At 42.0% G+C, this 23844-nt stretch overlaps 2 protein-coding genes across 2 annotated transcripts in view; one reads left to right on the forward strand and one right to left on the reverse strand.

Moving 5' to 3' along the window:
- Positions 1-6646, forward strand: part of cacna1db (calcium channel, voltage-dependent, L type, alpha 1D subunit, b) — a 138320-nt gene extending 131674 nt beyond the window's left edge. Inside the window, 1 exon segment of the mRNA XM_051948987.1 lies at positions 1004-6646. Coding sequence (XP_051804947.1) covers positions 1004-1282 — 279 coding nt within the window. The 3' untranslated portion in view covers positions 1283-6646.
- Positions 6311-23754, reverse strand: chdh (choline dehydrogenase). Its single transcript, XM_022203317.2, has 10 exons — positions 23679-23754; positions 21252-21669; positions 20344-20574; positions 18309-18475; positions 15990-16141; positions 15716-15845; positions 15382-15516; positions 14861-15003; positions 13405-13507; positions 6311-12366 (listed from the first exon to the last, which is right to left on the reverse strand). The coding sequence occupies exons 2-10, from the start codon at positions 21644-21646 to the stop codon at positions 11948-11950; spliced, it is 1875 nt and encodes a 624-aa protein (XP_022059009.2). The 5' UTR covers positions 21647-21669; positions 23679-23754; the 3' UTR covers positions 6311-11947.
- Positions 23755-23844: the final 90 nt, after the last annotated feature.

A 23844-nucleotide genomic window follows, 5' to 3' on the forward strand; every position in this document is an offset into this window, starting at 1 on the left:
TGCAGAAATGTGTTCCTAAATGAGCCACAGTTTTGGACATTGTTTAGTTTTTCTATTGTTTTGGAGAAATTTTAAATCATTTGGACGTTTGTCATCTCATTTCAAAGTAGTTTTGGTTCAAAAATTTGTCATTTTGCATCATTTTTGAGTTGCTGTGGATGTTTTTTGTCACTTTTAACCAGTCTAAAAATGATGTTTTGGTTCAACACACACACACAAAAAAAATTAATTATTCTATTGTTTTGAGTTACGACAACTTTAATGATAATACGCTCTCATTCAGAAGTTTGGGTTCATCCAGACAATTCCATGTTCTCCATGAAAACTCCCTCTTTTATCCATGTGCTAACACAACTGAACAAGGGTTTTCTAACCATCAATGAGCCTTTCAGCACCATTAGCTAACACAATGTAGCATTAGAACACAGGAGTGATGGTTGCTGGAAATGTTCCTCTGTACCCCTATGGAGATGTTCCATTAAAAATCAGCTGTTTACAGCTAGAATAGTCATTTACCACATTTACTATGTCTGCACTGGATTTATCATTCATTTCATGTGATCTTCATTTTAAAAAAAGCACATTTCTAAATGACCTCTAAACGGTAGTGTAAAAAAGTTATTTATTAAATAATGTTCTGTAAAGAGCTTTTTGTGGTCAAACAAATATTTTTAACATTTCTTTTTTTCAAAGATGGCCCAAAATGTTGAAAATGTGGACATCAGAAGCTTCACTGTAAAACTATTTATTTTTCCCACATTTTCAAACTTTAAAACGGGTCAGTTTTAAAGACGACACGAGGGTTAAAAGATTCTGAGGAACGTGTTGAATAAGAACAAACCACCTCTGGAAAATCTCTGCTGCAGTCTGGATGAAAGTGGAGTGATGTGAATTCATGACATGAGGGTTCAGTCCTGCAGAGACAGGACTGCTACATTTTCCATTTTCTGCACCATGAATGTTTCTCAGACATCCTGATGGTTTCTCCTTCTGTTCCTCTCAGGTTCTGATATCTGAGGGTTTGGGGAAATACGCCAGAGACCCCAAGTTTGTGTCGGCCACCAAACACGAGATCGCGGACGCCTGCGAGATGACCATCGACGAGATGGAGAGCGCAGCCAGCAACCTGCTGAACGGCAGCGTGAGTAACGGCAGCACCGGGGGAACCGGCGTCACGGACCAACACGCCAGCATCCGCGACTACAGCGACGAGGAGCCGTACGTGGCAGTGAAATGCGAGGAGGACCTAACGGACGAGATGATATGCATCACTTCCCTATAGCAGCGGCTCACAACACTTCTAGCTAGGTTTTTTTTTAATTGAAGCCGTGCTGCTGCTCCACAGCGAGAGGAAAGTCTCTCTTCAGGTGCATCTGAGGAAACGTCAAACAGGGATGGACGAGCGAGCAAAGTGCCTTGTTTTTCTCTTTCTGTTGAACAGAGAACAGAAGTTAACGGTGGAGATGAACTGGGCTCTGGCCTGTCATTCAGGACGATCTGTTTTCTTTAATACCACCAGAGGTTTGATCTGAATCAGCTTTAATTGGAGGCTGTTTGCATGCGTGCAGTGTTGGGTGAATGATGGCCATCCGTCCACTGTTCACTCAGTATGAAGAGCCGCTCAGAGAAAACGTGCCACCGTTCCATTCACTCACAGGCTGCAGTGTGGGAAATGTTTCCTGCACTGGATTTACTTTTTCCAAAGGATTTTCCCTAATTTCTGGTTTAAATGTGAGCAGCCAATGACAGGCCAGTGAGTGGATGATCTGATGGTAGTGAAGCTGCATTTGTTCTTTGGCCGTCCACTGATTCCAAGAATTCATGTTTTCATTTGATATCTGTGTGTATATAACATGTGATGGAACCCTTTTATTTGGTTATTTCCCCTCTATGACTCAAATTACACAAAAACTCCAGAGGTAGATAGATAACACACACACACACACACACACATATATATTTGTTAGTTTATTTCAGATCATCTCCATCAGGCCGGTCCGTTTGAATCAAGCTGCACTGAGTTCAGGGTTAAAAGTCGCTCGTCTCTGTTTTTGACTTGAAAAGGAAATCACATATCAGTGAAAAAAGACTTTGTCCTCAGGCATATCCTTCTGTTTCATCCTGTAAGTCCTTCCCCTTTTACACCAACAGCAATGCTAAAGTCACACAACTTTAGAACTTATTCCCCAAAATAAAATGTTTAGGATCGCCGTCCATCGTGATCCTGAACTGTCGGTTTTATTCTTTCTTGCTCACTTAGCAGTGATTCACTTTTACGCAAATCTTGAAATGATGAAACCCGGTTCACAGTGAGAAAAAGATTACCACTGACGTGTTTTTGATCTTCTGTGTGACACAAACTCAGCCTGGCATGTCAAACCGCTGCACTCCCCTTCGGTTTTATGTTGTGATACGTTCCTGTTAGACGCTTACAGAATGAATTCATCAGCCTGAGACCATTTCTGAGAAATAAGATGTTTCAGTTCAGATGGAATCCAGGAAGTACGCTGCTGCACCAACTCAGATTTCAGTCGTCATTTGTGACCTGAAACTAAAACGTCTTACCTGAGCAGTCATTGTAAGGGTTCAGTTTCTCCAGAAATAAAGCTGTTGCAGCCATAAAATTCAGTAAGGACACATATATGAGATCAAAATGATTGAATGGTTGCAGCAGAGGCAATACTTTTAACTACTGGTCCTTAAAAATGGAAAGAAAAGACAAAAGTTTCAAAAAAGCATGGCATTGGTACCCCAGAAAGTCCATATTTCCAACTAGGAATAAAGTCTTTTGTTGACATTTCACCAACTTTGAGGCCTCTAACATCAGTAATGTTGGATATGTGGCAGGAAGGGTTCCAGTTTTTTGCCGTTTTGACTAGGGCTGGCCCGAATAGTGGTTTCTGGCCTCCGAATATTCGGGTGTCGGACGGCGGACAGACCGAATATTCGTATCTGTTCGTCTGGTCTCCCGGGTCCAAATTTTGCCTTCGTTTAGTCTTTAGTTAAACTGAAGAATTCCCAAACAGTGGAGGTCTTCAGCATCTTGTCTTGTGTTCATGCAACGAAGTGAAGCGTGACGTCAGAGTCGGCAGCAACCCGGACATTAGGGCGGTGGTAAGAAACACGAACTGATGAGCCAAATATTCGGGTACCAAAATTAATATCCGGATACCGCCGTAGCGAACGAATATTCGGATATTCGGGTCCAGCCCGAGTTTTGACCGACTAAAATGGTGACGTTGACCATAAAAACTAGCGTGTAAAAGGTTTTAGATACTGTTATTACATGTATGAAGCTAGAAACTGCTACCGTACTGTCTTCATGTTGAAATTCAACATTTGAGGCTTATTCTGCTTCCCTGAAGGTTCCAGACATATATTTGAAATGACAAAACCCTTTAAAAGAGCCATCGCTCCTCATTGGATTTACGTAAAAAGGAAGTTCTCCGGTTGGTCTTAATGTCTACTTTTTATCGTCTTCTCCTCCTCGTCGTACCTGGAGCTGGTGGCAGCAGGTGTTTGATGGTAAACGGTGGTTGGAGTCGCCACTGACGGGGATGAAGAGGATGTTAAGGTAAAGTTTATGCATCCAAATGGGTCAGCGGCATCATTAAAACAACCTAAATGTGGAAGTTTATTCTTGTAGAGATACTCTTAAAGTCACCTTCTTTGTGTCACAAAAAGCAAACTGAACAAAGCCTGAGTTGTTGCAGCAACACGTCTCTCTGAAATGACTCATGCTGACCTGATAAGAGAACAAGGAGCATCTCACAGCTGAAGCTTCATCTGTCTGGTCATGTTCAGTCTTTTACTGCTTCAGTTTTCCTCCAGGCTGAGGTTGGTCCCATTTTTCTTTAAGTTTGGCTTGTTTCATGATGACCCAGATGAAGCACACAGACACCAACAGACTCAACCTTTAAACCTTTAAAACACCTCAGCAGAGCCACAGAGTATCTGCTGGTGTCCCTGATGATGAGCAGATGGAGTGTACATAGGGGTTCATTTCAATGCAGTGATTGTGGTTAGCTGTTGCCTTTAACTTGTGGGATTTCTTTTGTTGTTCAAATGCCAGTTTTTCTGTGCACAAGATGTCCAAAAACAGCTGCTGTCTGTGAGGAGAGAACAACACGACCTGGTCGCAGGTAAAAAAAACAAAGAAAGCCTGAAGGGAAGCAGCACCTCTGCACCTTAGCTCCAGCACCACTGCCAGCTGTCCTCAGGTCAACCTTTAACACACCAACACCGGGTCACTGCAGGGTGCTTTCTCTCTTCTCCTCCTCCTCAGTCTCACTACTGTTGTCAGGGCAACGTGTCTGACGTGTGCAATCAAAGGGCTTCTTCTCATGTCAAACCAAAACATGGGATCAGTGAGTGCATTCACACACATCCACGCTGTCCCACATGCATTACATGTTACCGTTGCTTAAGTGTGCACAGGTTGTCGTGCACAGCTGGAATACTGTCCACGTGCACTGTACATGCACTCACTTCCTCCCACACACAGGTTTTAGTGGCCAACAGCTGATTAATAAGACTTATGCATTTTGTAACTGCATGTCAATTGTGTTTAATTCAGACTTTTAACTAATTGTAGTGCTGTTACCTCTAACGATCCAGGTCTGCTGGTTAAAGTGTCGGGGTCATTCCAGGTGAAATGACCAGATATTCCTTGGGGGTGTTGCTGCACCATTTTCAAATTAGTCCTAAATTTGTATGCCATTAGATAGTCACAAAAGTACTTTCTATGCAAAATTGTAGGCCTGTAGCTCAAATAGTTTCTGAGTTGTGGGGGTCTGAAATTTTCAGAATTTGGGCTATAAAAAGCCTCGTCAGGGTTTCCTTTTTTTGCATCTTTAAGTGGTTATTTGTCAGCCTCTAGACATACCAGAGAGCTGTGAGTTGGTAAACAAGGCCTCTGCATGTAGCTAGTGCCCCACAAACATCCCCAGGTGTTTCCCTACACTCTGCAGGCCGTGGGGGCTTGCTAAAAATGCTAAAAAATTAAGAGATAGCTACTCACGAGTGGAGTTTGGACCTTAAAAGTACTAGAAATACTGCACAGAAGTGTTCTAACAGCCCTGGGTTCCATTCTACACAAACTTGTGTGATAACTTAGCAAACTGGAGCTTTCTAGGTACCTCAGTTTGGAAAATATGAGCTCCTAAAGTTGGACGAGATTTTTAATTGGCTATTTTTGGGGCAAAAATCTCAGTGTGGGACAGGTACCAGAGACCCCAAATTTTTCTACAAGACAGTTCCATCTGTCTTCTATCACTGTACAAAAAAGCAGCAGGGTTATATTTGTAGTTACTGAGATATTCTTACTCAAAATGGCATGGGTGATGTCACAATCGTTTTTTGCTTTTCACTACTTTAAATTGGGATACCAGTATTAGTAGTCATTCCAATGGTAGTATTATGTATGTTTGGTTCTTTTTGAAATGTTAGTTGTTAAAGGTGACTACCTTCAAAAATGGTAGTTTTTTTAACTTAAAGATGCAAAAAAAAACACAGGCGAGGCTTTTTATAGCCCAAATTCTGAAAATTTCAGACCCCCACAACTCAGGAACTATTTGAGCTACAGGCCTACAGTTTTGCATAGAAAGTACTTTTGTGACTGTCTAATGGCAAATTTAGGACTAATTTGAAGATGGTGCAGCAACCACCATCTGGTGAAACCACACGGAATGACCCGTCAGAGAAACTGAGGAAAATGCTGCATTTGCTCAAAAGAAGTTTGAAAAATAATCCACTGAGACCTGAGTAACATGTAGGAGTCACACAACTTAAAAACTGGTTGGATTTTGTGGAAATGCAGCCAAAGATTCAGTTTTCCTGTTTGGGTTTCTGGTGACTTTTAAAAATATATATTTTGGATGAATTTAGACAACTTCAGAAGCCATATTTAACACGTTATAAGCAGACATTTGTACATTTGCTGCATTTCCCAGAGTAGTCATAAACCCCTAAATCCTGGGAAACCCACTGTGGCAAAAACACATCAGATCTAGCTTTTATTATTTAGGTCTTACAGGGTTAAAGGAAACAGAACTGCCATTTTTTATCTCCTCCAGCAGCTTCTGTCTGATGTAAACTCCAGTATTTCTACATCAGTGACAGACAGCTCAGGATAAAAGATCAGTAATAAAGCATTCTTTACATTCAGTACCATCCATGATTGGTTTCACTCATTACCTCTCTCTGAATAAACGGCCACCGCTGCATGGCTCTGATCCAGATTTACTGCCACTAGAACACAACTGTCCAAATAAATATTAATCAAAAGGCACAAAGTGACAGAACACGAAGCTTTGTTGTTCACACAGCTTTATTTTTTGTACTGTTCCACGGCTTTACACGTCTATGAAACAATGTATAAAATCTGTACAGCGTTTGTAAAAAGTTGGTGATGAACTTGAAGATTTCTGCTTTCTAACCATTTGTTGTATGAAATTTAAAAGAATATATATATAAAGCTCTATCTACTTTGTAGCAGAAGTACTAGTACCTTATAGATTTTGTACCGATGAAATTGAAGAAAAAAACAAACAAACCCTGTTTTGTACATTTGAATTTTCTGCCTGTTTGACGATGAACCTGCTGATTTTTGTAACGATCACTGAATAAAGTCATGAGGACAAAGTCAGGAAGCTGTTTATGATCAATAGGAGAAAAAAAACAACGTTCACAGTAACGTTCCCTTTATGATCCGTGTTTCCTGCTTTATTAAACAGCCTCTGCACTGCATTACCATGTAAACAATCATCTAAGATGCTCTGTGGTGCAGAGCTTAATGACACACAATCATAATTCATTCCAGCATCTTTCCATCATAGCTGGTGACATAAATCTGATTCCAGTTAAAAATCTCAGCATCAGTTACTGCATGGACAGTAATGACATAAAAACAACACTAACGCTACCATTAGACTTTAAACCTTCATCTGATTCCTAGATCACATTTATATTAAAAAACATCTTTGTAAACATTCACAACATATTAAAACCTGTTCATAAGCGTAACACTGAAGATCTGTTTTTAGTGTAGTTTAGATTTTAGTGTGCAGAAACATGACGTGTATTTTAACACAAGTAGAATGATATTCTGGGAGTACTACTGTTCACAGACAGACTTTATGGCTCATTAGAAAGGAAACTCAAAGCTGTGAGTTGTAAAATCTGAACATTTTGAATGAGATTCTTCCTTTGGCTGCTTGAGAACCTTCAAAACTAAATCCAGAAAAATACTTGGAGGGCCTAATAATCCCCTTTGGAAGACCCTCTTTTACTGGTTTTCAACACTGAATGCCGTTTATCAGACGCTTTAATCCACAGTGGCGTACTTCTGAGACCAACACCAGCAGGGAGGCGGGGCAGCACTGAGGACCGCAGGGAACGACCACGCCAAAGTCAGGGTGTTAGTCACTGAGCTAACCAGCTGCACAAAAAGTAATTTCCACCAAAACTTAAAATAAGTGATTGCAAAATTAATTACCTTCTTCAAAGTGACTCACCTGAGTCAGCACAGGTGCAGCCACTTTCTGAAATGGATCATCTGAAATCAGTTGATTTGTCTCATGAGAAGACGGCTGTATTTAAAACGTTTAGTCAGCGGTGATTCAGTTCTCCTGGATATAAATACACAATAAGGACAAAAGAAAGCTCCAAACAACTCTGTGAGAAGGTTGTTGAAAAGCTTGAGTCAGGAGATGGACACTTAATCCATCATTAAGACATGAAAGGAATCTGGCACACGTTTAAATCTGCCTGGAGCAGGAAATCCTCAAAAACCGAGTGACTGTGCAGGAAAGAGACGAGTGAGGGAGGCCACCAAGACTCACATGACTCGTATGAAGGAGTTAGAAGCTTTAGCAGCTGGAATGGGAGACACTGTTCATACATCAAGTGTTCCTCAGTTTCTTCATCCCTCTAAAGTGTACATAAGAACAGCAACTAGAAAGCCACTGTGAAAAACTCCTTAAATCTTGACTACAGTTTACCAGTAAGCATCTGGGAGTCAGCTGGAAGAAGATTCTTTGGTCTGATGAGACAAAAACTGAGCTAGATACTGTGTTTACCAGGCACCAAACACATCATAAACACACCATTCCCACTGTGAAGATTGGTGGAGGCAGCATCATGATGTGAAGCACGTCACCATCATGTTTAAAGCATGGTGAAGGTGGCATCATGATGGAAGCACGGTGGAGGCAGCATCATGATGTGAAGCCCGGTGGTGGCGGCATCATGATGTGAAGCCCGGTGGTGGCGGCATCATGATGTGAAGCACGGTGGTGGCAGCATCATGATGTGAAGCACGGTGGTGGCAGCATCATGATGTGAAGCACGGTGGTGGCAGCATCATGATGTGAAGCACGGTGGTGGCAGCATCATGATGTGAAGCACGGTGGAGGCGGCATCATGATGAAGCATGGTGGAGGCGGCATCATAATGAAGCACGGTGGTGGCAGCATCATGATGTGAAGCACGGTGGTGGCAGCATCATGATGTAAAGCACGTCACCATCATGTTTAAAGCATGGTGGAGGTGGCATCATGATGGAAGCACGGTGGAGGCAGCATCATGATGTGAAGCCCGGTGGTGGCAGCATCATGATGGAAGCACGGTGGTGGCGGCATCATGATGTGAAGCACGGTGGTGGCGGCATCATGATGTGAAGCACGGTGGTGGCAGCATCATGATGTGAAGCACGGTGGAGGCACCATCATGATGAAGCATGGTGGAGGCAGCATCATGATGGAAGCACGGTGGAGGCGGCATCATGATGGAAGCACGGTGGTGGCAGCATCATGATGTGAAGCACGGTGGTGGCAGCATCATGATGTAAAGCACGTCACCATCATGTTTAAAGCATGGTGGAGGTGACATCATGATGGAAGCACGGTGGAGGCAGCATCATGATGTGAAGCCCGGTGGTGGCGGCATCATGATGTAAAGCACGGCGCCATCATGTTTAAAGCACGGTGGAGGCGGCATCATGATGTGAAGCCCGGTGGTGGCGGCATCATGATGTAAAGCACGGCGCCATCATGTTTAAAGCACGGTGGAGGCGGCATCATGATGTGAAGCCCGGTGGTGGCGGCATCATGATGTAAAGCACGGCGCCATCATGTTTAAAGCACGGTGGAGGCGGCATCATGATGTGAAGCCCGGTGGTGGCGGCATCATGATGTAAAGCACGGCGCCATCATGTTTAAAGCACAGTGGAGGCAGCATCATGATGTGAAGCCCGGTGGTGGCAGCATCATGATGTAAAGCACGGCGCCATCATGTTTAAAGCACAGTGGAGGCAGCATCATGGTGTGAAGCACGGCGCCATCATGTTTAAAGCACGGTGGAGGTGGCATCATGATGGAAGCACGGTGGTGGCGGCATCATGATGTAAAGCACGGCGCCATCATGTTTAAAGCACGGTGGAGGCGGCATCATGATGGAAGCACGGTGGAGGCGGCATCATGATGGAAGCACGGTGGTGGCAGCATTATGATGGAAGCACGGTGGTGGCAGCATCATGATGTGAAGCACGGCGCCATCATGTTTAAAGCACGGTGGAGGCGGCATCATGATGAAGCATGGTGGAGGCAGCATCGTGATGTGAAGCATGGTGGTGGCAGCATCAAGAACGGAAGTACGGTGGTGGCAGCATCATGATGTGAAGCATAGAGGTGGCGGCATCATGATGTGAAACACGGTGGTGGCAGCATCATGATGTGAAGCACGGTGGTGGCAGCATCATGATGTGAAGCACGGTGGTGGCAGCATTATGATGTGAAGCACGGTGGTGGCAGCATTATGATGTGAAGCACGGTGGTGGCAGCATCATGATGTGAAGCACGGTGGTGGCAGCATCATGATGTGAAGCACGGTGGTGGCAGCATCGTGATGTGAAGCATGGAGGTGGCGGCATCATGATGTAAAACACATCAGGTGCATCATCTAAACACTGACTTTAAGGAGGTGAAAACAAACACTAACTCTACAATCACCCACTTTGCTTCGTATGTAATTCATTACCTGACATTTTGTATCCTTTTTCACTTTGATGTGAAAGAGTCTTATTTTGTAAGTTCTTTTCAAAAAAGCCAAATTATATCAACCACGATTTACTATCTGAAAAGCAGAAAGTGAAACGGCCAAAGAAGATGAATAGTTTAATGGTAAAGTCAGACTATGATGGTGTTATGGAACTGTAGCCTAAAAAGGCATCTGGTTGCCCTCTCTGTAATTCCAGTTCACTGTTTGGATGAAAGCTGCTCTTGCCAAGTTTGATGTCAGCAGCACATGTCTGTTTGTCAGCTCTGCTAGGAAACAACACTGCAGCTCCTTAAGAGGACAGAAAATGAAGGGCAGGTCCTGGTAGCGACAATGAGGCTGCGTTCCTCGGAAAACCGCCTCTAAAGTTCTGCTTTGTGCTCAGTGGTTGTTATCTCTGTCTTCAATCTATATTCATAACATGGGCTCATGTGTTGACTGAATAAATGTGCTGTCTGGGCTCGTTGTTCGTGAGGTTAAATTCTGTGAGGTAAAATTTAAAGTGAATGCAAGTCGAGCCCTACGGATCTTATCTGGCTGATATGAACTGTTTGTAACAAACCTGAGCAAACAATGGTTTCTATCAAACTGCTGAAGGTGCAAGACTTCAGGAAGGAAGAGGAGGTTACCATGGTAACAGCTGAGTGTCTGGGTGCAGTCTGCAGGTTTCTGCTCATTACATGATGTGAGATATAATCTGTAAAGGCTGACGAGAAACCGTGCTGAGATGCAGCTGGGCTAAAAAAAATAATTTTCTGCTCGGAAGAAAAGAAAAACATTTTTTATATGAGCTGTTCTATAATTTTCCATTGAAAGACGTGTTTAGAACCAAAGCCTGACCGTGGTTTAACCCTCCCTGTTATCTTCACAAAAATACTGTTTCCTTGTCTGAAAAAAATCCAAAAATTCAGCAAAAAAATCCCCAAATTTCTGAAAATTTGCAAAACCTTTAGGTAAAAATTTCCTTTAAAGTTTCATTTTTAAAAATGCCCTAAATTTGGCAAGAAAATTCTTGTAAATATTTTCAAAAAATTAGTAAAAATCTTCCCCAAAAAAATCCAAAAAATATCTACAGTGATTACATATATATCTGTGAAAATTTTAATATTTGCTTTAAGAACATTCACATAAAAATCAACCAAAATCCAGCGAATTTAGTAAATGTTCTTAAAGAAACATTTTGAACATTTCTTTTTTCCACCAAAAAAATATTCAAAGATTTCCTAAAAATGTTGAAATTGTGGACACCAGAAGTTTCACTGTGAAAATATATTTTTTCCCACATTTTCAAACTTTAAAACGGATCAATTTTGACCTGCAGGACGACAGGAGGGCTAAATGGAGCGTGGTGCTTGAAGCGTTCTGTAAACTGTTAGTTTTAATGGACTGATTAGTGTCAGACCATTTAAAGGCTGAATATTCACTGTATTGTGCTGTAGTGGAGTTTCTAAGGTGTGTGACCTCAGAGTGTGTTTACAGAAACATGTCATAGTTGTAGATTTCTTACACTGAACTAGATAATGTGCCGTATTAGCTGCGTTTTCCATTACATCTCTAACAACATCCGCTCACAGCTGACAAACATAAAGGCCTAAATTTATGACAATGACAGACAAAGTTCTGCTGTGAAGCTCAACTGAGTGAAAAGTGTTGCATTAAGCATGTTTGTTCCCACATCTGTTGTTCTCTGACAGAACCTCATCAGAAGCCACCATGAGGTTCTGGTGTTTGAAGTAGTGAATGTAAACCGAACGTTCACGGCCCATAAGAATCTGTACCAGAACTAAAGTGCTCCATTTGAAGCACACAGGAAGTGACTGCCTCAGAGCTGGCTGTGAACCGTTACCCTCCACTCCTCATCCCAGCGCTGACGGCTCTTCTTCCTGCTCTTTGTTCATCTCTGCGTGTCGAGTGTTGGAGGCTGGTAGATGGGAACGCCCGAGTCACCCAGGGCAGGGCGACCTCTGATGATGTCAGCGGCCTTCTCTGCGATCATGATGGTCGGAGCGTTCAGGTTTCCGCTGACGATGCTGGGCATGACGGAGGCGTCCACCACACGCAGCCCATCCAGGCCCAGAACACGAGTGTTCGAGTCCACCACCGCCATCGGATCGGACGCTGAGCCCATCTTACAGGTGCAGGACGGGTGGTAGGCGCTGTCGGCCTTCTGGCGGACAAAAGCGTCGATTTCGGCGTCGGACTGGACCTGAGGACCGGGCTGGACTTCAGGGCCACGGAACGGGTCGAAGGCCTTCTGGGCAAAAATCTCTCTGGAGAGTTTGACGCTCTGCCTGAACTCCCACACATCGATGTCTGAAAGGAGGAGAACACCAGGAAGGGTTTTATCTAAAGCTGCTACCTGGAGTTCTACAGCAATCATCCACAACGTCCAGACTAGGGGTGGGAATCGATGGGCACCTCACGATTCCATTATAAAATGTAAATTGATGCATCTTTAATTCATGTATATTGTAGAGCGTCAGGATGGGATGGTGGATTTGGGCTCCAATGTATGCAGCAGATTACACATAACATTACTGTGAGATGGACTATGAGGGAGAGTAGACCTGGATGAGAGAGTTCAACAAGGAGGAGATGTTTTCATTCTAGTTTTGAATCCTTGTGTCAGTTTTGAATTTTATGCAGCGACAGGAAGCCAGTAAAGAGATCTGAACAACGTGCTGCTGATTTCTGGATCATCTGCAGAGGTTTGACTGCATGAAGGAAGGCCTCCAGTGATATTAGAGAACCTGTACCAGGAGCTGCATGTTCAGACAGGAAGGGTCTGATCTTCCTGATGTTCTACAGGACGAATGGACACCTGAGCCTTGAAGGTTAGTTGGTCATCCATCATGACACCTGAGTTTCTTAATGCACAGAGATGTGATTATCTACCTAGAGTTACTGTAATGAAGGCAGTAAACTACAGTCATCCATTTACATGTGGGCTCAGACTTCCAAAGAACAGAACTGATACCCAGATTCTATAATTTCATTTAGCAGATGCTTCTGTCCAAAGCGACGTACAACAGAAGCAAGAATTCAGACATAAGGAAAAACCTGTAGTAAGTGCAAAAAGTGCAAAAAGTGCGATTGGTCAAAGGTGTTGCCATCAAGTTGCAGAAGAATTGCCAACCCCCCCCCCCCCCCCCCCCTTTTTTTATTATTATTATTTTTTAACTTTGTCAGTGCTAAATAAGTGCCGGGTTTTGGACCACCTGACTTATTCTACCCCTAAGGTGTAGTCAGATTAAGTGCCTAGGTGTTCTCTGAACAACTGAGTCTTCAATTGTCTTTTAAAAGTAGAAAGGGACTCAGCAGAACGCACAGATTGTGGTGTTTGAATCTTACCAGTGGAGAGATAGTTTGGTTGGAGAACTGGGTGATCCAGAGGGTTGGCGCTCTTAAGCTTCATCCAGCCGACACTGGTGCTCCTCATTGGTCCAACATGAACCTACAACAGCAAAAGGTCGTTAAATCCCCTGTAAACCGATCTACCACTAAAACAAGCTAACAAAGGAAGCAATAAGTCTTATTCCTGAATGATGCTCAGACTCAACCATCTGTACAGGACAGAGGATTCCTTAGGGAACCACACTGTGAAAGGTTTCAGCAGCGTCAATAATCCACATCAAACGAGCATCTTTCTCCTGGCAGCTGCAGAAAAAAATCATGGACTCATTTTGGAAGATGAACTCTTCATCAAACCTCCGTTTACGACTTCCACATTATTTATGTGGCCACATTTCTAAAACCCACAGCTATTACTAATTATGTTCCAATGATTTGTACTTATTAAACATGTCAAAGGTTCATTCTGTTTTAAGTTCTCTGCGCCTGCTGCCTGGAACTCACTGCAGAAAACTGGATCTGAAGGAACTCTCCACCGCTGCAACTTTTGAAAACCGTATGAAAGATTCTGCAGCAGCTACTAATCATAGTTATTAGTGTTTAATGTAACTTCTTAATCCTGTGCTTTAATCCAGCATGCATTTTATTCATTCTGCTGAGTGAGTTGCTGCTGTCTGTTCCTCAGGCCCTAATGAGGATGAAGCGGTGAATAGATGATGGATGGATGCTATATTTGAAACCCTGGTAATCACAATGCATATTCTATTGACTTGTATCGTCTACACTTTCAGTTTGCAGGTCCTTGCAGTTTCAGGGTGAACATGTTCCCACAAGACTGCTCATTCTGCTCATGATGTCTTCTAGCGTATGAAAAACACGCTATGACCCGTTAACAAGGTAAAAAAAACGACATCTTAACAGGAGAAGTTTTTAAAATCAACAGCTTCATTGTTTGGACTCGCTGTATCACACATTAAGTCATTTTATAACATAACACCTGCTATTTATGGGTCCTGAGCCAATTAACACCTAATGATTATTTACTCGCGTGTGAAACTTTTTACACTGTTGACAATTCAGGTATCTAAAAGATAAGCTGGGAGACATAAAGTGTGCTCTACAATGTGAGGTCTGTGCAGCACTTCAGTAGAAGACCTAAACGCTGCATGTACAGCTCTGTGGCACACAGGCAGTAAAGAAGGATAAAAGATCAGCAGGTGGCGGTTTACTAGGAACTTTCCCCTGCTTCACTTGGTGTCTGAGATAACCGCTTTTCCATGGAATGGTACACATGACTCTGTAAACACTTCCTCGTACATTACGTGACAAAAATAGCGGAGTTGTTTCAAAGTGTACAGCAGGTGTGGAATTTCACTGGTAAGCAAATAGAACACAGCCAGACAATAAAATGACGGTCTTCAACCCACACAAAAAGCCGTCTGTTTCCGAAACTCACCTGATACGCCTCGATCTTGGAAGCAACTCGTCCGTGGTCGATGACTTGTGAGGGCAGGAAGTGAAACTGGATGTCGGGGTGTGGGACGTGGGGCCGACTGCGGACAAACCCTCCGCTCTCCAGGTGGGCTGTTGCTCCATAACCTACAAAGTCATCCTTCTGTTAGATGGTAATGAGCGTCCCTGAAGGAGTTTATCAGGAGACTGCAGGACTCATCACTCCTCTGTTACCGGACCGATAAACGCTCTGTTTGGTTTTCACGCTCTGCGAATATTTGAACCTTAGTTTTAAATCCTCTTTTTTTTTCAAACTTCACCAATTCTGTGTTTAAATAGTACATTTTTGCGATATTTCCTGAATGAAAAACTACATTAGATGAGTGAAACGTTCTTGTAGGAAGAAGCAGAGTTTGTGTTTAATGGCAGGTCATGTCTGCTCAGTGAATATAAATCCACTAATTGAGTCCAACACTTGGGGATAATGCGTCGTTCCTTCATGCATGTGTGGGTGACTCTGGCTACCTGTGAACATGGTGAGCCACTCCAGGCCAATCTTGAGCATGCGGAAGGGTTTCTGGGCTTTGTACAGGGTGATGGGCTGAGTGCACTGCTGCTGGACGTACAGCTCCAAATGATCCTGCAGGTTACTACCAACACCTGAGAAACACCAGGAAGGAGGACGACAGGCTATTATAATAACACACTGCACTCCAGAACCGGGCTGACAGCAGGCAAGGAGCAAACTGCACAACCTGACTCAGGAGTGAAACATCATTTTCGTTGAGTCGTAGTTTAAACAAAGATTCTTTTCTCTGCTTACATGTTTGAGCAACAAGCAGACAAACACGACATTCACCTGGTAAATGCTGAGTCACGGGGATGCCAAGCTCCTTCAGGTCGTCTGCGTTTCCGACCCCAGACAGCAGGAGGAGCTGAGGGGAGTTGATGGCGCCTCCACTCAGGATCACCTCCTTTTCTGCAAACGCCTGAAAAACAAAAAAACTGAGTGTGTGAATGACTGGAAAAGCTCCATTCAAGAAATGAAATGAGTAAATATGTTCTACAACCTGAATGAAGCCCAAAAACCAATGTTTTCATTCATTAGTATGTTTATTACTAATGCCTTTTACCCTCTTCTGTTGTCCGTTCTGTGTATACTCCACCCCGACAGCACGGCTGCCGTCAAACAGGATCTTGGTGGTCAGGCAGCGGACCTCCGTCTTCAGGTTGGGTCGACCCAGGGCCGGTCTCAGGTAGGCGCTGGCGGTGCTCCACCTCTTACCTGAACAGAAATGGGCAGTGAGACGCAGATAATAAAATAAAATAAAGCAAAACAGCTTCTGAGTTTCAGCACTTTGAAATCCACTAACGGAGACGAGAATAAAGTTTTAGCTTTAGCCAGTGTAGCATGACTTCTGTGTAAAATGTAATAATTATAATAATAATGGTTACATTTATATAGCGCTTTTCAAGGCACTCAGAGTGCTTCACAATGGATCCATTATTCATTCACTCACACATTCTCACTCTGGTGGTGGTAAACTACATTGTAGCCACAGCTGTCATAAGTAATAAACACGCTCCGCTTAAAACATCCTCCACCTTATATATAGTACCTCTAAGTGCAAGAAATAATAATATATTCAATTCAATTCAATTTTATTTATATAGCGTCAATCACAGTCAAATCGTCTCAAGACGCTTTACAGAACCCATATGCCTGACCCCAGAGCAAGCCCAAAGGAGACAGTGGCATATAGTGGACAATACACCTACAAAATGATACATCTTCACTACAATAAAAAAAAACAGTCAGGTCAAGGTCATACACCCCAAAAGGCACATCTGTACTATATAGAGATGGCCTGGGTGCAATATGAATGAAATCCCTCAAGTAGTTTCTGAGATATGCTCCGGAAACGAAATGCGGACGGACGGACGGACGGACGGACGGACGGACGGACGGACGGACGGACGGACGGATGGATGGACGTGCCCACGCCAATACCCGCCTCCGTGCCTACGGCCAGCAGGGGAATAAAAACTATAAATTTAAAATAATTTCTAGACCATGACAAGTTGTTTTGATCATGAAGTAAAATAATAATTGTTCTTTGTTCTGTTGTCGTTTTGTGTCTCATTTTTGTCATATTTTTTCAGTTTTTGTTGTTTTTTCTCTAACTTTTGTCGTTTCTGTTTTTTCTCATTTTGTTTGTCTTGCTTGTGTTGTCTACTTTTTGTCGTTTTGTGTCTCGTTTCTGTAATATTCAGTCTTGTTTTTGGTGGTTTTTTTGTCTTTGCTTGTCTGACTTTAGTTGTTTTGATCCTAAAGTAAAATACTCGATCGTTCAGTTCCAGATAGCTGTGATTATAATGAGGAGTTGTGGTTATTTATAGGTTATCATGTTGTGGTTTTACTGGTCCGGTCCACTGGAGATCAGACTGGACTGAATGTAGAACCTGGACTGGAATGAGTTTGACACCCCGGGTTTAGAAGTAACTGATACACAAAACAGAATCATATTTGATATTTAAAGGGCTCTGACACACAAACATGAGCAGATAATGGGTTCTAAAGCCACTTTTGTCTTTAGTCTGGTCCTCTGCTAGGACATGAAGAGAAGACTTGTGGTTGTGTAGGATGGCAGAGTTTTGATGGATGTGGCTGTGATCTCCTAATGCTCCTACAAGCCTCTGCATTCACCTCACTGCTTCTGTAAACAGTGAAGCACGTTTGGCAGATAAAGCAGGCTATGGGTCACGGCTTGTTCTTTTTTTCTCAACATGTTCTTCTTTCCATCCTTCTCATAGAGGTTGTTGTAGCTGATGTGAAAACTCCAACCTGCTCTTTCTGTTTCCGAGGTTTTTTTTCTATTTTTCTGGCTCTCGTAGGGGTTTCACCTTGTGCTGAACTCTCTAAGTTCTGCCCCATCGTTGAAGAGGAAGCGTACGCCTGTGACTTGCTGTGTAGTCAGAAAGGGGTTTTCTTATCAAACAGTGTTCTGGTCTTTCATAAGCCTCTTTCCATCAGCCACTTTTCACCCTTGCTTTATTACTATTGTTTTTTGATTGAACTGTTGTTTTTGGCAACCCAACACACTGGGAGGTAGTTTGCTTTTTAACCCGATCAGTCATTTCTTGACTTCCGTAAACGTGTTGTGACTACACACCTCACTCAAACGGCTGCTAATAAATAAACTCTGAGGCATGTGTTCCACTTGTAAAAATGCTTAAACAAACAAGAAGGTTCTCAAGAACATTTCTGTAACCAGCACGTGTCTAATTACTTCTGCACGGTTGCAGTTTGGACTAAGAAATGTTTAATACTCACATAAACCAAGTCAAGTTAAAGCTGGAACCTGGTACTTTAATATTATTTAGTGTAACATGTATCCGCTGAATAACAAACTGGTCTGGATTGTAATTCTACAGATAGTAGCTTCTTGAACCTTTGTAAATGGTCATGTCCATCCAGCCCAGGCCCTCCTGTTGGTATCCATTCATGTCGTCAGTGAAAGGATATCCTGCCTGCTGTCCCGCCTCAATAAAAGCCCTGTGAAGAGGATGGTTGGTCTTTCCTCTGGACACGTGAAGAGGTCCACTGCCGCCCCTGTACCTGAAGTACAGAGACAAAGCACAAAGCTAACACTTCAGAAAGATGAAGTCTGTCTGCGGAAAACATGGAAGATATTAAATCAGGGGTGTCCAATTCCAGTCCAGTCTGATCTCCAGTGGACCGGACCAGTAAAACCACAGCATGATAACCTACAAATAACCACAACTCCTCATTATAATCACAGCTATCTGGAACTGAACAATCTAGTGTTTTACTTTAGGATCAAAACGACAAGTAAGACAAACAAAGATAAAAAAAACACCAAAAACAACACAAAATATCACAGAAACGAGACACAAAACGACAAAAAAGAGAAAAAAGTGACAAAATATGAGACAAACGACTCGAAACAAAACAAGAAAGTTACAATCGACAAAAAAATGGGAAAACAACACAAGCGAGACAAAAAACACAAAATGACAAAAATATTGTGAGAAAAAGAACAAATAAAGCAAAACACAAAATGACAAAAAATTAACAAACAACCTGGAACAAAACAAAAAAACAGACTGCAAATTCGACAAAAAAGTTACAAAGTGACAAAAAAATGGACGAAAAACAAAAATGAGACGAAAAAATTACACAAATGACACGAACAGGACAAACAATGACTAAAGCAAGAAAAAAATGACAAAAAAAGTAGACGGACAACACAAGCGATAGAAAAAAGAAACACAAAACGGCAAGAACTAAATATTACAAAAATGAGACACAAAATGACAAAAAATGAGACAAACAACACAAGCGAGACAAAAAACCCAACAATACACAAACAATGAATACAGCCAAACACAAAATGACAAAAATAGACAAAAAACACAAGCTAGACAAAAACAAAACACAAAACAACAAAAACAGGAATAAATCGACAAAAAATGAGACCAAAAATTTGACAACACAAGCGAGACAAAAATGAGACACAAAACGACAAAATAACAATCCAGTATTTTACTTTAAGATCCAAACAACTTGTCATGGTCTAGAAATGATTTTAAACGTATAGTTTTACTAATTTACAATCTGCAGTTAATGTCTTCTCTGTAATTTTTACACTTTGAGGGCCGGATTGGACCCTCTGGAGGACCACTTTTGGACCACGGGCCTCATGTTGGACACCCCTGTATTAAACTGTCAATACTGAGAAAAGAGAAGGAAGCCCTAACAGCAGCTGTCTTTTTGTAACAACTGTTGTGAATTTGTAGCTAGAAGTTATTTAAAAATAAGTGCTTTTTTTTTCTTTCCTGCCAGCAGTCGTCCAATCAGAGCTCGTGAATAATTACTGACTATGGATTTGTGGGAAAGCATAAACAGCATTCTATTTATTTTGTGACACCTTTATATCTCTAAAATCATTTTTCAGTGTCTGACATGAACGTCTGACACATAAGAACAACAAAAAAAAGCATTACTCAGAGTGTCAGACGTGAACTTTGCGACACTGTTTGTGCTGCCAAATTAAACACATTCATAGTTTTCCAGTTGGGGTGTATGCAAAAAGCCTTTCACAACAACAGAGGCAAACAAATGCATCACTCCTGTTTGTGGAATCTGTTTTCCAGAACGTCACATCTGTCCCAAAACCACCAGAGTCGACGAGAACACGTTTCCATTCTCTGTGTGGTTTCCAAGTTTGCTGCACTGAAATCGGATCGGTGACGCACGGCGTTTACCGGCTGCCATCACGTTCCTGAGTCTGCCTGATGTTTGCTGTGATACTGAACGTTAATGAGGAATGTTTTCCAGCCACCCAGGACGGATTGCGAAACCTGGAGAGTCTGAAGCTGAGACGTCCCCTGAGGTAAGCGTGTCAGAATGTTTGGAGACGAGGCTGTAATTAAATCGCTGCCTTCAGGTGTTTCGTCAGATACCTGTTCTCTCCCAGCTCGTGAGTCTGGGCCTTCCTGAAGTAAGGCAGGCAGTGATCGTAATCCCAGCCCTCAGCACCCTCTCTCTGCCAGCGGTTGTAGTCCTCGGCGTGGCCTCGGATGTAGACCATGGCGTTGAGCGAGGAGGACCCTCCCCAGACCCGACCCCTCGGCCAGTACATGACCCGGTTATCCATGTGGGCCTGAGGCAGAATGTGGTAGTACCAGTTATACCTGGGGAGAAATGGAAGCAGAGACGGCATGACAACAAAAACTGGATGGATATCCATCAGACAGCTTTCCAATAATAGCTAATTATAGTGCAGGGGTGTCCAACATGAGGCCCGTGGGCCAAAAGTGGTCCTCCAGAGGGTCCAATCAGGCCCTCAAAGTGGAGAAATTCCAGAGAAGACATTAACTTCAGATTGTAAATTAGTAAAACTATCAATTTAAAATTATTTCTAGACTATGACAAGTTGTTTGGATCATAAAGTAAAATACTAGATTGTTCAGTTCCAGATAGCTGTGATTGTTATCATGCTGTGGTTTTACTGGTCCACTGGAGATCAAACTGGACTGAATGTGGATCCTGGACTAAGATGGGTTGGACACCCCAGACCTGCACAATAAATCTGTTCTGGATTTAGCACAATAGCCTGAAACATCTAATCATGTATGCATTTTTTTAGCTCTTTAATACGGCTGAGCAGATTTTCTCACATGATAAGTACAAAAACTGAGCAAACAGGACGACGGTTAGCATTTTACAGCTGATCCCATGAATATCGATGCATTGATAACACTCAAACCAAAGAAAAATGTTACGTGGCTTTCACACTTTTACACGAGCAAGTTTTGTTTTCCTGCGTCTGCACCACAACATCTGAAGAGAGATAACTGAATGACTGTACTTGTCATCGCAGAGGTTGTAGGTCAGAGCGGCTGGCATGTGGATCTTCCAGGACAGGCGAGAGCTGCCCAGCCACATGTCTTTAGGTCCGGCCTCCAGCAGCAGCACGGACTCATGGGCGTCCTCGGTGAGGCGGTTGGAAAGGACGCATCCTGCCGACCCAGCCCCGACAATAACGTAGCTGTAGGACGGAGTTTTCTGACTGGCTGCAGGCGACGAGGCGGTGAAGCATCTGCAGTGGTTTGCAAACGGCGATCTGGTCTTTCTGGTCTCGGGGACAGAGTGACAATCCGGCAAACGGGTAAAGAAGCAGCTGCTGTTCCTCATAAATCTCCCCCGAGTCCCCGTCACAACCCTCCAGGCTCCCGTTTGGCCCAACGTGGCCAAAGACAACATCCTGGGAAAGTGTTCCTTATTCACTGGAAATCACAAAAACACACATTCAAGGATCTGGAAATGAAACTGTCACATGTAGCTGACTAAATCCACAATACATTAACCATTTAATACCATTTAATATGCCATACTGATGTGAATATCATATTAATAATACTGTCAAAGCATCAGGAAAGGTGTAATAATAAACAATAAAAAGCACCAAAGACAATTTATTAAACACAATGCAGAAATTAAATAGAATATAGAATATATACTTTACAGATCCAAACAAGGAAATGATTTGTAACAGCAGCATTTGATGCCCAGACGAACACCAACGCGATATTCTAAATCTTGATATAATAGTCATATATCTATACAAGTTAGAAAAAAATAATAGATTTAATATAAAACATATAAAATAAATAATATTTAATATCAATACTAAACATAGTGAAAAGAGCAAAAATAGCAAAAGAGAATAAAAAAATAAAAGAAAATATAAAAATATCTAAAAAAAACAACAAAATAAATAATAATTACATAATATTAATATTAAAAAGAGTGAAAAGAGCAAAAAGAGAATAACAAAAAACAATAACAATATATATAAAAATATTGAAAAAAATAATACTTAAAAATGATTACAAAATATTTATATTTAATATTAATATTAAATAATAGTGAAAAGAGCAAAAAGAGCAAAAGAGAAAAGCAAAAAAAATAAGAGTGTGTGCCATATAAATACATACATAATACACTAGTCGAAGATAGTTTTCACATTTTGGATTCTTTGAAAACTAAACCCACACTTCATTAACCGTTTAATACCATTTATTACGCTTTACTGGTGTGAATATCATAGTAATAATGATGTTAATAACTATGTAATAATAATAAAGAATTAGTAAAATAGTGAAAAGAGCAAGAGAATAGCAAAACTAAGAGTGTGTGCCATATATTACATTTATAATACACCAGTCCAAGATAGTTTTCATTTCAATAATGTGTCCTTAAGTTTATATCATGCACTTATGTATAGTATGCTGTGTATATAACTAAAAGTAACACTAATTAAGTTCTAATTTTTCTCATTTCTGGCTATTTTTTGCAGAACGTGCATTGCAGAAAGGATTATGGCTTCTGTTTTGGATTCCTTGAGTATTAAATACTGTGTGCCACTCCTTGTCCTTGTGAAAGTCTCAACTGGAAGCTTTAGAATGAGCTGCAGTTAAATGAATAACTAGAAATGACTGATCTGGAGCCCTGATTATTTCTTCCAGAATGTTGTTTATCTCCTTATTTTAATGTTTAATCCTAGTTTAAGAGTCTTGTTTACCTCTACAGGTGAGTATTCCTGCAGCCTGATCACAGAAAGTTGTGATATTTTCGTGCACAGAGACAGAGGAAAGCGTGTGCGTGTCTGCATGTGGATATATTACAGGTAAATCCTGCATAATTATTATGCTGTAATTATTAATGATAAACACGTTCTTGTTAAAACTTGCTCAGCAGCAGACAGGGAGTGTTATCTAGGTAAGACTGGCATATCAGTAAACTGACTGCTCATATCAGCTTTTTAGTATTCAGCTGAATTCTGCGGTCAGCTAACATTTCCCTAACAAATGACCAGGGTGACGGTAGGATAGCGCTAGCATTTAAGCTACTTCTAAGCCTTTTTCCATGTGATTTTGACGATTAAAGACCAAATTTTGCAACTTCTCAGCAAACAGTCTACATGGTTTACGGTCCTGCTACATTTATTTGACATTTCTGCTTGATAAAAATGTTTTAAAAGCTCTAAAACAACCTTTGGAGGAGTTAAGCTAACTTGTTTTGGGGACTTTAACCCAGTCGTTTGTTTAGATTTTAACAGCTAACTAGTTGTTAGCTAGTTCCGAAGTCGTTTGGACTTCACGCAGAACGTTGAAATCACTGAATTAACCTTCAGACATTACTTTGGAAATAGCCCGAGGTGGTGTCGGAGGAGATAAGGGTCAATATGAGCAGAAAAACACCGTTAAATGTCGAAATAAGGAGCGGACCTTACCTTGTTTCTGAACTGAAACTGGAGTCCCGACCACAGAAACCCGAGGAGCCGGAGAGTGGGCGGGGCTTAGCGAGCTGCGCTTCGGCTAACGGAACAAAATCAGCGACTGACTGAAACCGAGCTTCATTCAACAAGTGCACTGAAGCTGGGATGTTCTGCAGCACAT

Source organism: Acanthochromis polyacanthus, chromosome 6 (assembly GCF_021347895.1).
Source record: "Acanthochromis polyacanthus isolate Apoly-LR-REF ecotype Palm Island chromosome 6, KAUST_Apoly_ChrSc, whole genome shotgun sequence".
NCBI classification, from domain to species: Eukaryota; Metazoa; Chordata; class Actinopteri; family Pomacentridae; genus Acanthochromis; species Acanthochromis polyacanthus.

Excerpts from the sequence above, each read along its gene's own strand:
- chdh (XM_022203317.2), bottom strand. The coding sequence starts at position 21,646 with ATGTTGTCTTTGGCCACGTTGGGCCAAACGGGAGCCTGGAGGGTTGTG. Across the intron at positions 15,846-15,989 it reads AGAACGGACAACAGAAGAGG|GCGTTTGCAGAAAAGGAGGT; the intron begins GTAAAAGGCATT and ends TTTGTTTTTCAG. Across the intron at positions 15,517-15,715 it reads CGTGACTCAGCATTTACCAG|GTGTTGGTAGTAACCTGCAG; the intron begins GTGAATGTCGTG and ends GGTGTTTCTCAG.